Raw genomic sequence first — 17,964 nt, 5'->3', positions numbered from 1 at the left:
ACCTCGAGCTCCCGAAACGTCTGATTTTCGTCCTTGGTAAGGAATTTTGCTTCAATAATCAACATACCATCTGTTGTGAAGCGACTTTTCATTGACCTAACGTCAACATCTTTAGGTATGGTAATGGTCCTGTGACTCTCGTAGATATCTGAACAGTCTCCCTGTCCCTCAATACGGCGGGCCTTGATCAGGACTCGCCCCTCTCGAGTGGTAATCGTGACGTCATCTGGTCCATACCCTTTCAGATTCAATCTGTGTGTCCATTGTTTGATCTTGGGACGTTCGTGTTGCCTACATGGCGTGTCCTCGTTGTTACCCGTGATAGCCACAAAGAAGGGGAGGAGGATGTTCTCGGTTAGGTCCTGAAACAATTGGCTGTCCCTGGTTGGCCGAGACATATCCCCGGGGCTGAACGTTTGTCTACATGTTGATGGTCGTCGTCGGTCCCAGCAACACTCCGGATAGTGACAAGGAGCAGCTCGTAGTGTGAACATGTTGTCAGTAGTTGTATACTAGAAATATAGTATTGGATAAGTCCTCTGTACTTATAAAGGCTTCAAACCCTGTATGGTTATCAGAGGGCAGTGTAACGCCTTATATACTACATAGCCGTCATTGGAGAAGACGCGAGAAACTTCGGGGAACACCTAGTATGTATATAGAACGCGATATCGTTACTATAAATAGATACACGCCTAACACTTCGCAGTATTGATTCGAGGACTGTCTTTTATTTCATCATTATGAATGTTCCAGATTATTGTCAAGTTGTAAACATTGATTAGATTTAGAGACTCTGTTAAAATAGGTGTACGTATACTGTAATTATTATGTATTTCTAGTGTATACATAGTGTATACACTGTTTGTACATACCTTTGTCAGGTGAAGGGGATTCCCCTTACAATGTGTACACAAGATGTGCCTTTAATACAGTAAACACATGTGTGCTTAAGTTAAATGAACGTTCGCAAATAGCTCAATCATGCATGTTTGTTTTCATTTATTTATATTTTTCAAAGCGCTATGTTTGTATGCTATATGTTCAGATTACGTCTCTCATTATTGGATTTAGTTGATTTACTTTTCGATTGGTTGACAATTTTTTGAAATTTAGATATTTTTGTCAGAAATCTGTGTTGTTTCTCATATACGCTTTGAAAATTGATATATATGACCTTTCCCAACTTAAAACAAACAAAAATTATTCAAATGATACAATAAATTAAAGGCATTTGAACAGAGAGGTGTCAACAAATTGAAACAGAAGAATCTCTCTCGAAAACATTTGACATATTGGGTATATGTTCACATATGTAACGTTAAATGTTTTGTTTATCGATGAGTTTCTATGAAATATACATGAGTACTGTTACACTATAATTGGTTCATCCAGCCACCTACAAACACTGTTTACCAATAACTAATATTAGCATATGTATATAGAACAGCTGTGTTACTTACACAGGTAATGGTAAGAAATATTTGAAGGATAACAGTCTATACATTGGGGAAAAGATGGCATAATTAAAGATTATAATAGATATGAGCAGGATCTAAGGCAGTAAGTGCTCTGCTATTCTTTACAGAGCTTCTAATATTTCAAAATATTGTTCCGCTAATTATCTTTACAATTATTTTGATCGTGATAAATAAAGACATGAACTTAACGAATTGACAACATCTGGATCTATATGTTTCGTAGAAAATATCATTATTCATTCTGGTCACTGATTTTTCATATTTGTATACTATAAAGTCACAGAGTTTCACACACAAAAAAAATCAGTAATTATGCAACTTTTCCCCATTAACATAAACAAAAGGTGACTATTCCTGTATCATGCACAGAACATTGGTTGTTTGTCAAACCACTTTTGTATAGATAAGAATTTGTTGTTGAATTATGGGGAAACAAGAGGCCATGACAGCTACATCTCCTATTGATATCAGGATGTTATTAATTTTCAAAGTCATGCAGATAATTACATTGTACTCTGACATCGAAATCAAAGCTGACCACTTGTTTTAAAATATAATAAAAAACAGATTCAACATCAAAACAGCAAAAGTAAAGAAATCCAGAGGAAATGTCTATTATACACAAAGTCTCTACAAATATTAAACTAAATGAAATGAAAATGGGTCTCTCTCTTCGTAAATACTGTTTAACTTCTACAAGTTAAACCTTGAAACTAAACATCCTTTAATTTATAGATGTATTTTTACAATGGAAATATTTGTAATGTGCCACTTAAAATAAAGCAATAAATGGTGTCTGTGAACACATTGATGTGTATTTTATCTAAACAGATGTAATGATCTTTCTGCCACCATTTTAACATTAATTAATGCATAGTTTTTAATATAATTCTTTCTACATAATGGGGTTTTTTTAAGCAGACAGGATATCAAATTTGAGATTAACTGAAGAATGTATTATTTGAGGCATAATGTGCATCAGTTGATATAACCTATCATTTGGGCAGATTATATGTAAAGTCATATAATTATATTGTATGATTGTGTTATATAAGTACGAATATGATAACATTTTGTAGCTGGACTATTATAATTTTGTGGATGGTGCCATGGCTTCTTGCTCATTTTTTGCTTTCTTCCCTGTGTAAATAGTTTAAAGGAAAAAAAGAGAAAAACTTTCAAATTATCAACTAATTATCCCTTCAATACAAAAGCTTCCCTTTGAAAGAATAATGCATCGAAAGAAGAAAAATTGCCTAGGTTAAATTGAGCATGTATGATTGTAAGTTATGTCTCCGAGTCCTGTAGTACAGACTGCTGTACCAAGTCGATGCATATAATTTGTCCCGGAATTTAGCAAGACTAATTTTATTGATATATTGACTCGAATACTTTCTAAATTACTGTTACTATCGCATATTATTCGTTTAAACTGGTTTTTCTAATATCGTTGGATGCACTTATGCACTTGAATATATCTGGTATCCATGCACATTGGAAAAAGTAATGACAAGCAGTATCTGGTACGAAGGGCCTCGAAATAGCAAGCCAATGGCAATACATCTAAACCTGATGAATATTATTCGTGCCACCATCGGTCGAATTCCTTTCCAAATCACGGAAACGACAAGTGGTTTTGGAGGATATGGAGGTGCATTCGACGGAATTATAATACATTCTGTGTGTATACAGGATGCTATTGATTGTTTTTCCACCATCATAAGCATATTTTTCTACACTCCACAGAAATATGTTGTTTTTTCTTCGCGAAAGGTAGATGGCGTTGATTTTTCGTCCTAGAGTGCTTACCACCCTTTCCCTTATAATGAATACCAGGGTTTAACCGAGTTTTAATCTACACCCCCACAATGTCTGAAAATGTGTTATACACACAAGGGAAGGTCAAAATACGTGACGATTGAACAAAATGTCCTGTCCCTATCCTTGCAAAATTCGTCGATTTCACCTAAAGGTATATGGATGAGTTATCTTCGAATTACAAACACTTTATTGGCCATATCGTTTGGATGTATCCTATAGAATTCAAAATCAATGTCACTAGAGGCTCTTAAATATCGGTCGTTTACCGCCATCTTTACACAACAACGTAACCTACAGGGGTATCTTTTATCTAAGCTGTATGATAAGCGTGATGTTTTCCATTTCCAAAATGTTAATTTTCTTTTTTACGGTGTTATTATGTCAGCATAATTCAAGGGCATGTTCCCATTATCACGATTTCTGTGATAAATGTCGACCCATGGCGGATAATTTAACAATACGGGCTTCACAGATATGCAGGTTGTTGAGGACTATGGGAAAGTCTAATGGTCGACATTATCATCTCTTTTGATTTTTTTTTTTTTGATTTCCTTGAGAAATTAATTCAGACGTATTTGATGCTTGTTGAAATACCCAGTATGTCCGTTGTCACTACACTAACTCTCAGTTGAGATTGTGACTTATCCCATATTTGACCTATAATTGTATGGCGGATGTTTAATTGATGTTCAGTTTTAATTATGATTTCGTTACTTTCTCAGTACTCTATATGCTGTTTCTATATACAGGTATATTGAAAACATGAAACTAATTGAAAAGTTCTCTACCAAAAACGTTGAACCTGGAATACTGTAAAGAGACCGACAATTGATGAGCTTTACGCCATTTTGCCAACGAATGATAACTACATTAAGTTAGTGGTTTAACCCGTCTACTGAACTACGTCTTTTGTTATGTTTTGTCTCAGATACTAAAGTTGGTGTTTCGATTATTATCGGTGACCTGTTGGCTTATATGTCAACTGAAAGTTGTTCAATGCTAAATGGGCATTCCTGTAGCATGCAGTCTCGAAAGACTAGGGGTTACGTTCATTTTCGAGCTATACATCCATGGAATCATGGGATGTTATCAAACGATTTTCGACTTCGCCATACCGTTACATTGACAGGCTTTGAACTTGGAATGATGGTCCTATGTGATATTCAAAGAAAATACAATGCAACAGTTTCACAATTGGTCATACAACAAATACCTGTGTTTTGTCGCGACTTATTTCCGCGAGAAAACAAAATTGAACGTAACCCCTCGAGTATCGAGAATGTGTAACATCACTTGACATCCATGACTCCAGCTGCATCAATAGTTGTACACCCTTCACAGTATCAGGTCAATACGCACAAAATGTATTTCTAGACTCAACCTCATATTTCACATTTAGTTATGTAAGTAGGTACATTAAGTTATAGAAGAGCAATATATTCTAAATCACAAATTTAACTTTGTAAGTATTTCTTCCAATGGGTTATTATCTGCTTTTATCAATGACAGTGACAATGTACATTGTCATATGTAAATATTTCTAATCTTTTATTGAAACAGATAATCAATAACCGCAAAATGGAAAGACTTATTAAATTCGCTCAAAAATTCGAAAATCTCAATAACGTATTTGGATTACATGTATATTCAGTATTTAGTTGTTTTTATCGTAGGTGAATTGAGGGTAAACAAGGCAAATCATCCAAAATAGTAGTCAAGGTCCAACACGACGATTTCTATCTGTTGTAGTATACGTAACTTCGAAATCCAAGGGTAACTTTAATAGCTTTCCCCTTATTTGTAATTCCGATGATGAAGTACACGAAATGTATAATAAAACAAAAAGAATAGGATATTCTTTGTATATATCATTATTTTATTGACTTTGCTAACGCAATATGATAAAAATGTTTAACACAAATAAAACTGTTGAGTGTCAATTATCTAATAGTAGTAAAAAAAATATTATGATAAATGATGTTACAATGTATAATTCAAATCATTTGAACACTGTTATTCTTGTAAACTTAAGTGTAGAACAACAAACATCGTACATGTTTACGGACAAATAAATAATATATATAATGATTGAACATCATTAACACGGTTCTCTTTTGATTTGGTAATGTCATATATCCAACTCCTTATATGGAGCTGTTACCGAAAGCTCTCCGTCAGAACTCTTTGAGCACGAAAGTTTGCGTACATCAACATCGTCCGGTAATGTGTACTGTGTGGCGTTATATTCCGTTCGGAACACTCCATCCTTACGCTCCTTCTTCTCGGATGTCACAAGTAAATTGTTACCTTTAAGTAACACTTTGGCGTCATCTCCAGTGAACTGGTCTTTGTTGAAGCTGAGTGTAAAATTCTTGGTTGTCTCGTAGTTCACTCTCTTGTCATCCTCGGCACGTGTCGTCATAGCCTCTTCGACATTTGTATTCTAGTCTTCGTCACACATCTCCTGTTTATTGTGAGAACAGGGACCTGCGCTGGGTTTGTGGTTGTATAGATACTGATCATGTTCTATTGTGACGTCAGTTTCCTGATTGGGGTCTATGTCACCACTAATGCTTGGCATTTTGGGTTCAACAATTTCAAAGTTCACTTTCTCGTGAATACTATCAATACTCTCGGGGTATTCAATGATACACTCCGGGTCTGCTCCTCCAATGACGTCATCTCTGTGATTTGCTGATTGAATTTGTTCACCCTCAATGTACGGTTCCGAGACATCATTCTCTCTCTCCTCAGTTGTGTTCACCTTTCCGTCCTGTATTGGCTCGGATTTCTGTTTGTGCTCGGCTTTATCTAATTGCACCTCGAGCTCCCGAAACGTCTGATTGTTGTCCTTGGTTATGAGTTTTGCTTCAATAGTCAACATACCATCGGGTGTGAAGCGACTTTTCATGGAGCTGACGTCAACATATTTAGGTATGGTAATGGTCCTGTGACTCTCGTAGATATCTGAACAGTCTCCCTGTCCCTCAATACGGCGGGCCTTGATCAGGACTCGCCCCTCCCGAGTGGTTATCGTGACGTCATCTGGTCCGTACCCTTTCAGATTCAATCTGTGTGTCCATTGTTTGATCTTGGACCGTTCGTGTTGCCTACATGGCGTGTCCTCGTTGTGACTCGTGATAGCCCCAAGGAAGGGAAGGAGGATGCTCTCGGTTAGGTCCTGTAACAGTCGGCTGTCCGTGGTTGGCCGAGACATGTGACCGGGGCTGAACGCTTGTCTACATGTTGATGGCCGTCGGTCCCAGTAACACTCCGGATAGTGACGAGGGGCAGCTCGTAGTGTGAACATGTTGTCAGTAGTTGTATGCTAGAAATATAGTATTAGATAAGTCCTCTGTACTTGTAAAGGCTTCAAACCCTGTATGGTTATCAGCGGGCAGTGTAACGTCTTATATACTACATAGCCGTCATTGGAGAGGACGCGAGAAACTTCGGGGAACATCCAGTATATATAGAACGCAATATCGTTGCTATAAATAGATACACGCCAAACACTACGCAGTATTGATTCGAGAACTGTCTTTTATTTCATCATTATGAATGTTCCAGATTATTTTCAGGTTGTATACATTGATTAAATTTAGAAACTGTTAAAATACCTGTACGTATACTGTAATTATTGTGTATTACTAGTATTTACACCGTGTATATATGTACATTTCTTTATCAGGTAAAGGGGATTCCCCTTACAATGTGTATACAAGATGTGCTCACATACACTACACACATGTGTGGTTAAGTTAAATGTCTGTTCGCAAATAGCTCAATATATGTATATGTTACAGCTGTGTTACTTACACAGGTAATAATACGGAAATGTTTGAAGGATTACAGTTTATACATTGGGAAAAGGTGTGTAAATGGAAAGATGATAAATAAATGACACAGTTAATGAAAATTTATAATAGATATGAGCAGGATCTAAGGCAGTAAGTGTTGTGTTATTCTTTACAGAGCTTATCTTATTTTCAAAATATTGTTCCCCTAATTCACCTTAGAATTATTTTTATCCTGATAAATAAAGATATGAATTGAACTATGTGACAAAATTTGCATCTATGTAATGTCTGAAAGAAAATATCATTATTCATTCTGTTCACTGATCAATCAAGCTTGTATATTGTAAGGCCACAGGGTTTCAAATATTTTCAGAAATTATGCAACGTTTAGCCATTAAGCATAAATGACAATCATACATGCTGATTTTAACGTAGGAAATCTGAGTCGATTCTTCTCTGGTTACATTTTTTTAAAGGAAGATTTTGTATTGAAGGGATAATTATTTGATATGTTTAAAGTTTTCCTTTTTTCGTAAAAATATTTAGACCGGGAATAAAGCAAAAACACTAAAAACAAAAAACAACAAAAAAAAAGATAATAATTAAACAGAAGCCATGGATTCATCCACAAAATTATAATAGTCCAGCTACAATCTTTAAATATAATATGATAGGTTATATCATCTGATGTACTTTATGTATCAAATAATACACTCTTCAGTGAATCTCAAATTTTATTTCCTGTCTGCTTAAAAAAAACGTTATGTAGAAAGAATTAATTTAAAAACTATGCATCAATTAAAGTTAAATTTGTGGCAGAAGAGCATTACATCTGTTAAGAAAAAAATACACATACAAACTTCCCATGTCCCTCGTTGTCACTTCTTTATGAGGACTCGTGGGAAAATGTTGCACTAACATTCCTATTCTTCTACCACCATCACCTACCCCTCTTCCCATCCCCCTCCCCTTCCGCTCCCCCACTACTCAAATAGATTAGTATTAATGAGATAATTTCTTAACCTATGTATTAATGTAATTACTATTTATTACCATTGCATGTTAATTTCGACAGTATTGCAAATTCTCTGCTGAGATTACTTTATTTATATGCGTACGGGCCAGAGTCATGCCGATCTACATACGTACAAGTTGTATGTATAACAAATAATATTTGAACAATAAAATACTGTTTAAACCAAACTGTTTGAAAGTTCTCTACCAAAACGTTCATTCTGGAATACTGAAAAGAAAGCGATAATGGATTACCTTTTCGCCATTTTACCCACGAATGCCAAGTGGTTTAAACACCTATTGCTATGTTTCGACTTGCCTACTAAAATTGGTGTTTCGATTATTATCGGTGTTCTGGGAAACAAGAGGCCATGACAACCACATCTCCTATTGATATCAGGATGTTTTAAATTTTCTTCGTAAAACTTCGTAAGTATTTCTTATCGGTTACTGTCTGCTTTTATCAATGACAGTAACAATGTACTTTATCAGATGCAGAATGGAAGACTGATTCAATTCGCTCAAAATAGAAAAAAATCTAAAATCTCAATAACGTATTTGGAATACATGTATATTGAATATTAAGTTGTAAGTTGTTAACCCAGTATTTCACATCTAGTTATGTCAGTAGGTATATTATGTGATAGTAGGGCAATATATTCAAAATCACAAATTCAACTTCGTCAGTATTTCTTCCAATGGGTTATTGTCTGCTTTTATCAATGAGAGTGACAATGTACATTGTCAGATGTAAACATTTCTAATATTCTTATTGAAACGTAAATCATCCACAATTGCATTCAAGGTCCAACAGGACGGTATCTATCTGTTGTAGTATATCTTAATATCTTTTATGCTTTATAAGATATCTCATATACTCTATAAGATATCTTATATATCTCGTTTATTATATAAGATATCTTATAAAGTATATGAGATATCTTATATTTGGAAAATTCCTAGATCAACGTTCCTCCGTGAATAAATGACAACTTGGCTTGCCATATAGTCTATATACCGTATATCACACGTAAGGGGAATCCCCCTTACCTGAAAAAGGTACTGTGTATGTGTACAGGTAAACGAGTGTATGTAATACAATCAAATTTCTAACTTTAACCATTGTATAACAACCAAACACATTCACAATGATGAAGTAAAAGACAGTTCTCGAATTATCTAGACACATATATAACTAAAAATACTACGTAGTGTTAGGTTTTTATCTATATATAGTAACATATTGCGTTCTATATATACTGGATGTTCCCCGAAGTTTCTCGCGTCTTCTCCAATGACGGCTATGTAGTATATAAGACGTTACACTGCCCGCTGATAACCATACAGGGTTTGAAGCCTTTACAAGTACAGAGGACTTATCTAATACTATATTTCTAGTATACAACTACTGACAACATGTTCACACTACGAGCTGCTCCTCGTCACTATCCGGAGTGTTACTGGGACCGACGGCCATCAACATGTAGGCAAGCGTTCAGCCCCGGTCACATGTCTCGGCCAACCAGGGACAGTCAACTGTTACAGGACCTAACCGAGAGCATCCTCCTTCCCTTCCTTGGGACTATCACGGGTAACAACGAAAACACGCCATGTAGGCAACACGACCGTCCCAAGATCAAACAATGGACACACAGATTGAATCCGAAAGGGTACGGACCAGATGACGTCACGATAACAACTCGGGAGGGGCGAGTCCTGATCAAGGCCCGCCGTATTGAGGGACAGGGAGACTGTTCGGATATCTACGAGAGTCACAGGACCATTACCATACCTAAAGATGTTGACGTCAGCTCAATGAAAAGTCGCTTTACACCCGATGGTATGTTGACTATTGAAGCAAAATTCCTTACCAAGGACGAAAATCAGACGATTATGGAGCTCGAGGTGCAATTAGATAAAGCCGAGCACAAACAGAATTCCGAGCCAATACAGGACGGAAAGGTGAACGCAACGGAGGAGAGAGAGGATGGTGTCTCGGAACCGTACATTGAGGGTGAACAAATTCAATCAGCAAGTCACAGAGATGACGTCACTGGAGGAGCAGACCCGGAGTCTGTCATCGAATACCCGGAGAGTGTTGATAGTTTTCATGAGAAAGAGGACTTTGAAATTGTTGAACCCAAAATGCAAAGCATCAATGGTGACCTAGACCCCAATCAGGAAACTGACGTCACAATAGAACATGATCAGTATCTATACAACCACAAATCCGGCGCAGGTCCCTGTTCTCACAATAAACAGGAGACAGGTGACGAAGACTTGAATACAAATGACGAGGAGGCTATGACGACACGTGGCGAGGATGACAAGAGAGTGAGCGACGACACAACCAAAAGATTCACACTCTCCTTCAACAAAGACCAGTTCACCGGAGATGACGTCAGAGTGTTACTCAAAGGTAACAATTTACTTGTGAAATCCGAGAGGAAGGAGAGCAAGGATGGGGTGTTCCGAACGGAATATTACGCCACACAGTACACATTACCGGACGATGTTGATGTACGCAAACTTTCGTGCTCAAAGAAATCTGACGGAGAGCTTTCTGTGACAGCTCCATATAAGGAGTTGGATATATGACATTACCAAATCAAAAGAGAACCCTGTTAATGATGTACTGTCACAATGTGTATTTATTTATTTGTCAGTAAAAATTTACCTCATTTGTTGTAATACACTTTTTTACATGAATAATAGTGTTCAAATCGTTTGATTTAACATATTGTTACTCCATCAATTATAATTACTGCTGTTATATACTATTTTGTAGTTACTCTTATATAACTTACATTCTACTGTGTATTTGTAAATATGTTTTTTATATTACTATAACAAGGTCAATAAAATAATCAATGAATATATACAGAATCTCCTATTTGTTTCCATGATAAGCTTGTTTACTGAAATACGAAATGAACTAATCGAGAACGTAGGCCTTTGATTTTGGAGTTATGAACTCTTGACAGATAAATGCTGTTTCACTGGGTTTTATATACAATCTGGCCTTAGCCCAACCAAGTCTGAGAACACTTCTCTTAATACATTCCAGATATTTTATTGAATGAAAAAAAAAATCAGCCTTATGTTATTCGTTTGATAATTTCTTAACTTTGTGTAGCATAATCTACATCGACGTGCACATTTGTGCTTCCTGGTTAATCGCAACATGTTGGATTGGCTGTTTGTGTTCAGGGATACCCCCATACAACACTCTGTCGTGCTTGATCGTGAATGCATTATTAGCTTCATATATAATTGATATGTAACAATGCCGAAGTCTTATCCTGCGAAACGTTCTGATATCATCGACTTGTTCCTGGAGTTTTACTCCTGATTGCTCACATTGATGGACATGAACGTTCTACATTGAGACGCATATATGTAATTAGCTACTTGATTATTAATTAACATCTGTCGAGTGGACCAAACACTAGTAATCGTAGTCAAACCTCTCGAGGATAAGATCACGTTATCATTCTTAAGAAATATCCCCGGAGCTCAATTACGACACAAACACATTTAACACTTTGAACGATTGTTAGTGCATACGGACTCTGTTTAAAAAGAAAACCAGCAAAATCATGAAATTAGAGAGGAATCTTGGCGCAAAACGTTGAATAATCTTTATTTCTACCACAATAAGCTGCGTTATTCCACTCTCAAGCCATTGTATAAATGTGCCGACTGTTGGATAAATATATGTAGAGGTTACACAACGAGTGGTTGTTGGATATGAAATTTATTTCACAGGAGTAAATTATTTTTTAAAAGTTACAAAAGACACGAGCTTTAGCAGTCTCCACATTTATACAATGGTTTGAAAGTGGAATAACACAGTGTATTTTGGTAGAAATATATGTTAAATACCACTAGTGGTATATGACCTTCCTGTCTTTTAATTGGACAAGAGTTCGAACTGTGATCCAAGCTGCAATTGTTATTGACGTTAATAATCGAATGACGTCATATCGACGGGTCCCGGACGTCACCGGTACACTTTATTTGCATACGCGAAACTTATACTTGGCAACGTTTTCATTTGATTCAAGTCAAGACAAGCACACCCCTACACTTACAAACACATATCTGCTACCAAGGACACATATAAATGTTCCTTCTTTCCTCACACAATTACACAATGGAACCTCCTCCCGGTAGCAGCAGTACAGTGTACCACATTAGAGAGCTTCAAGGCACACATAACAAACTCAGTCCTTGAACCCCTCGTAAACAAACACTAGGTCAACAAGTTCTTTTTAATTCTTTTAACCATACTAAAAAAAAAACTAAAAAAAAATCTTTATCTTTATCTTTTTAATCAGCGCCCCTGTGCACCCAACTCCACGAAATCGTCATTATTGACGGAAGGGAGTCAACATAAGAAGAAGAAGAAGAATATTATTGTGGTAGAAACAGGCCACACGACTCGTGATTGTTGGATATGGAATTTATTCCACACTCGTAAGTTATTTTTTTAAAGTTGCAAAAGACACTCGCCAAAGCTCGTGTCATCCCCAAAATTTTTTAAAAAATAACTTACTCGTGTGAAATAAATTTCATATCCAACAATCACTCGTTGTGTAACCTCTATTTATTCTATATGAGACTGATCGTTTCACTGCTTTAACGATTTGATAACAAGAGAACTTACATGTGGAATCTTAGAGAGGTCGAAGAAAAAACGTTCTGTAAATAAGAAATAGCAATACAAATATTCCACTGTCTGTCATTTTGTTTTCTGTATCAGACTTAAAATCAAATTGCTACCACTAGGTTCCAAGTGGAACCTAAACATGCAGTATGAGAAAAATCCTTCCTTTACTTCACAAGAAATAACGATAGCGAATTCACAAATGTCAAAATCAAAGATGGCCACCTTTTGACAATTTTGTTTTCTAGGTTTAAGACTTAAAATCAATTGGGTTCTGGTATTAGGCTTAAAATCAAATGGGCATAGCAAGGGACAAAGTGAGATCTGCCAATGAAGTTTGGAGAAAAATCATCTTAAGTTCTTAAGAATTAACGAAAAGAAATTTCAACTGGCAAAATCAACAATGGTCGCCTATAGGCCATTTTTTTCTGGGTAAGACTCCAAATGAAAACGAAAAATTGCCAAAGGGAACCTGCCAGTGAAGTATGATAACAATCATTCCATTACTCAAGAAATAGTGATAACAGACTTCAAATGTCAAAATCAAAGATGACCGTCTGTTGTTCATTTTGTTTCGTGTATTAGTCTCAAAATCAAACGGGCACAACTCGAGACCAATGAGACCATTTCTGAATTACGGATTAGTATCGGCATTGTTTTATAATGTCGTAAGGGAAACCCGCCAAAAAAACAACATCTCCAGCATAGGTATGCCCGACACATATGACAACGGTATAAATATGGTGAGGCATGTTGTTATTGGGGTTAAATGCTGGAACGATAACCCATATAAAGATTTAAAAAATGTAGGCATGACATGTTTTTATATATTTTTTTTCTAATCAATAACACAGTCAGAGAAGTGCAGGGTATGAGTGTCGTTGTGTAGTCGTAAAACGTGAGGAAAACCTGTGAACATGCATAGGACTAATAATACAAAACTAGCCTGGCCCGAGTTCTGTGTATATCTTGTGTTAACAGTAAACAGTATGTTATTTAAACTTCATTACACTGTAGGTGTATTGTGCCATTCAGAAGAGGGACCATTGATCACAGCATACCAGACTGTCTAGAAGTCAAAAACTATTGGAAAGTTTTAAAATTATTAGATATTACTATCCCATTTTCTATTAATAGAATATGTTGGATACTTTGGATTATTGAATCAAACTTCTAATGCATATGCCAGTGTGGATATTGAATGAAATAATTTTAGATGATTAACAATATGTATTAGTAGATACTTTTAAATTATACCACCAGGGACCACTATCATACCACGTGATATATATCAAAAAGTAACGATCAAATTGTCGCTCATGGCTATATTCAGATTAGACGTAAAAATTAACAATGAGTGGGGGAAATGAATAAGATTAATTGAACTACATTGTATCCATTTGATTTGCATTGCCATAGTGACCTAATTTAACTACGTATGCTAATTTTACCCAATACTAGGATAATTAAGTGGAAACAAAAAACAAACTTTGTTAAGTTTGCATTTTCATAATTAATGTTTATATATTATATAGATGAATTTTAATTAAAATATAGTCAAACATTGTGAGTGATAATATTTGCTGTATTTTTAATTCATCAAAATACGACTTGTGCATGACTGACGTATACATGTAGTTGAGATTAACGTAAATACATACATGCATTATCATCGCTACATGGTATATGTATTGCTATACAGATATATTCATTTTGATATTGAAATATATATATATATATATAACATGTTACAATCGTGAGTTCGAGGCCCGGTCAGGGCACGAGTCAAAAAGTTGTTTTCCTTCGTCATTTGTGTTGGTAAGTTATATATGTATTTATTTATTAGCACAATGTATCATATACACTACATGTATGTGTTGGTGATCCGAAGATATAGATTTGAATTTCCTGTCGTAGTTGTACCGAGAGATATATATAAAATATGTATACAATTAATGTATATATTATATAAGGTATCTCATAAAAGATATGATATCTTATATGTATATGATATATAAGACATCTCATATATCTTATAAAGAAAGAGATGTCTTATATATTTTATATATATTTGAATTTGAGATAAGGAACTGTCCTCCACTCGATGACGGAGCCGAGAAAATCTCATCGGAACACATGACAGAAGCTGACTGAAACTTCATACAATGGTTTGATACAGATTTAAAATTGTCATATTCATGATATGTTTTCATTTTATTCTGTTGATTGGGGCAGTCGCCGTCTCGGCCACTCGTTTAGCCATACTGCTGGCTAGCCCGAGTTTCCTCTGGCCCTGTCACCATGTCTGATGTAGGGCCAGAGCGCACTACTATATGAAAACGTGGAATTCTCCGACACCGTATGGTGTCGCTAAGAATCTGGTGCAAATACAATAAAATCGGGAGTGACATAACACCTACCTTACATATATGGATAAATGAGATATTTATTTACTCCAGAACACCCATTTAGTCCCACATAGGTGTTTTATTCCATCCGTATAGACCCTCGCTTTACGCTAGTGAAAATTTCATACTTGACTCGACGCCATATTGCTAACTATGTAGGTCGTGGGTGGCCTAATTACCCTGATCAGTGCGCGATGGAGCGAAAAGAAAAAAAAATACAACATTTATTTTTATATATTTTACCGCTTATAGTTTATAAAAAATAAATTTTTGAATTGAATATAACAGGTTTTGGGAAATAATAAGCTTAGTTTTCTTAATTTTAACTATGTAAGAAGAAAAACACAATAACTGATATGTGGTCTTTTCGGTCCATTGCGTTCCGATTCGGGTGGTTAGTCGTACTATCACTTACAATATGGCGGGTCAACAGTATGAAATTTTGACTAGCGTAAAGCGAGGGTCTATACGGACGGAATAAAACACCTATGTGGGACTAAATGCGTGTTCTGGGGTAAATAAATATCTCATTTATCCATATATGTAAGGTAGGTGTTATGTCACTCCCGATTTTATTGTATTTGCACCAGATTCTTAGCGACACCAAACGGTGTCGGAGAATTCCACGTTTTCATATAGTAGTGCGCTCTGGCCCTACACCAGACATGGTGACACGGCCAGAGGAAACTCGGGCTAACTGCTGGCCTTCCAACAAATAACGGAAGTGACCTTACAGAGGGAGCAGTCATTCTCGGACTTTTATTTTTTGCCGGTTCCGCGAGAGTCTCGTTCTTTATAAGATATCTTACATATTATATAAGTATAGTGTATCTCAAATAAGATATCTCAAACAGAAAAGTTTATCAGATATCTTGTAAAATATATCAGATATCTTTTATATTATATAAGATATCTTATTCAATATATATGATATATTATACATGTATATTGTATATGAGATTTCTTATAAAGACAAGTTTATGAGATATCTGATATCTTTTATGAGATATCTTATATATAACATAAGATATCTCATTAACATCGTAAATATATAAGAAGTCTCATATATTATACAAATAATAAAAACGGCTTAAATTGTGAAGTTTTGAATGTTGTACTTACTGATTTGTTGTTACCGTGTGATGCCATGTAACAAATTAACTTATTTTTTTATCTTTCACTGTCCGCTGTCTTATAATTTTACTACCGTTGTATGTAATCTATTAGGTAATGTTAATATTTCTAGTGTTGTTATAATGTATGTTCCAATCATTGCTACTGTTATATTACGTAAACACATCCCTGTTTCTGAGCTTTTTGAGAGAAGCTTGTCGTAGCTTCATCAATATTCTATATGATGTGGTTTTGGCCTCCGTGCAGAGTGACCATCGAAAAGAAAATTCAAACGAACAGAAAAATAGAAGATAGATGCAATCATATAATGCCGGAATATTTGATTTATTTTGCTTATTTTGTTTAACGTCCTATTACCAGCCAGGGTCATTTAAGGACGTGCCAGGTTTGGAGGTGGAGGAAAGCCGGAGTACCCGGAGAAAAACCACCAGCCTACGGTCAGTACCTGGCAACTATCCCACGTAGGTTTCGAACTCGCAACCCAGAGGTGGATAAAGTGTAAAGTGTCGGACACCTTAACCACTCGGCCTCCGTTACCCTAATGCCGGAATAAGAAGCTAGAATTGCAAAACTCGAAAAAGAGGTAACAGCCTTACAGCTGAAGTGGACCGTCATGGAGTAGAATAAGTGTGACCCTTCAGAAAACGAGAAACACAGTATAAAAAGAGAAGAAACATTTAGATGTCATATCTTAATCTTATATACATATTGTTTATACATGTATATATGTAGTTATATAGAAAGGTCTTTAAATTAGCAACTGAACTGTGATACAGATAAAATTATAATATAAATTATAACATTGAACAATCTCATGACAATGTGATTTAATATATGGATATAGAGGCAGTGTTTATGTCTGCACCATTATTTACTTAAAGTTTGTTTATCATACATTCGACGTAACAAATATGCTTGTATCTAGCATGCTTTCACCAGTTGGTCACAAACATCAAAAAGACTACGAGTCTAAACATCTGCATGATATTTAGGTTGATAGTCGAAGTCGCGACATGTATTCGTATCCTTTTAACGTAAACTCGTCAAGACGTTTTGTGTGAGAAGATGCCCGCCCCTCAGGGGTCAATATAAATCCGTCAATATACCTGGTACGTGTCTTCCCATAAGAGTCTTAATTTATTTTTTAAAGGGTCGTGCTCTCGTGTGGTGCACTGACAAACACTCGGTCGTCCTCAGGGCACGAAAAAATAACTGGAAGATCAACATTTCTAAATCAATTTATATTTTACGTTCAGTATTATAAAAGCTACAACCGTCAACTCGAATAATATCACCAGGAATAGATTTCTATTAGAAACTCGAGTAATAACAGAAAGAATAGGTGCCTGTCTTATTTATAAATTGAGAGAGAGAGAGAGAGAGAGATGTTTTATTTAGATGAATATCGAAATAATCATTGATTATTATAGCTTATCAATTGAATAAACAATTGAATAAACGATTCCATGGGATATGCTTCTTGCACTCCCGGTTTTGCCTTTTGTCATTCTCTCTGTTATTTCTGGAATAATTTTGCATCCGATTACACACAATGGTTCAGTATACTCTCCTAATCAATTTGATATTATATGTATCGATATTTACCAGTTATATGGTGAAATATCGAGGTAAATCAC

At 35.6% G+C, this 17,964-nt stretch overlaps 2 protein-coding genes across 2 annotated transcripts; both read right to left on the bottom strand.

Annotated features, from left to right (window-relative positions):
• Positions 1 to 5,150: 5,150 nt before the first annotated feature.
• LOC117326013 (heat shock protein Hsp-16.2-like) lies at positions 5,151 to 6,094 on the bottom strand. The gene has a single exon (XM_033882571.1). The coding sequence runs from the start codon at positions 5,722 to 5,724 to the stop codon at positions 5,431 to 5,433; it is 294 nt and encodes a 97-aa protein (XP_033738462.1). The 5' UTR covers positions 5,725 to 6,094; the 3' UTR covers positions 5,151 to 5,430.
• On the bottom strand, positions 5,151 to 6,712 carry LOC117326012. Its single transcript, XM_033882570.1, has one exon. It carries the CDS (start codon positions 6,610 to 6,612, stop codon positions 5,746 to 5,748), a length of 867 nt encoding a protein of 288 aa, XP_033738461.1. The 5' UTR covers positions 6,613 to 6,712; the 3' UTR covers positions 5,151 to 5,745.
• Positions 6,713 to 17,964: the final 11,252 nt, after the last annotated feature.

The sequence above is a fragment of the Pecten maximus genome, chromosome 4, assembly GCF_902652985.1.
Source record: "Pecten maximus chromosome 4, xPecMax1.1, whole genome shotgun sequence".
Lineage (NCBI taxonomy): Eukaryota > Metazoa > Mollusca > Bivalvia > Pectinida > Pectinidae > Pecten > Pecten maximus.
This window is presented reverse-complemented; position numbering and strand designations above follow the sequence as displayed.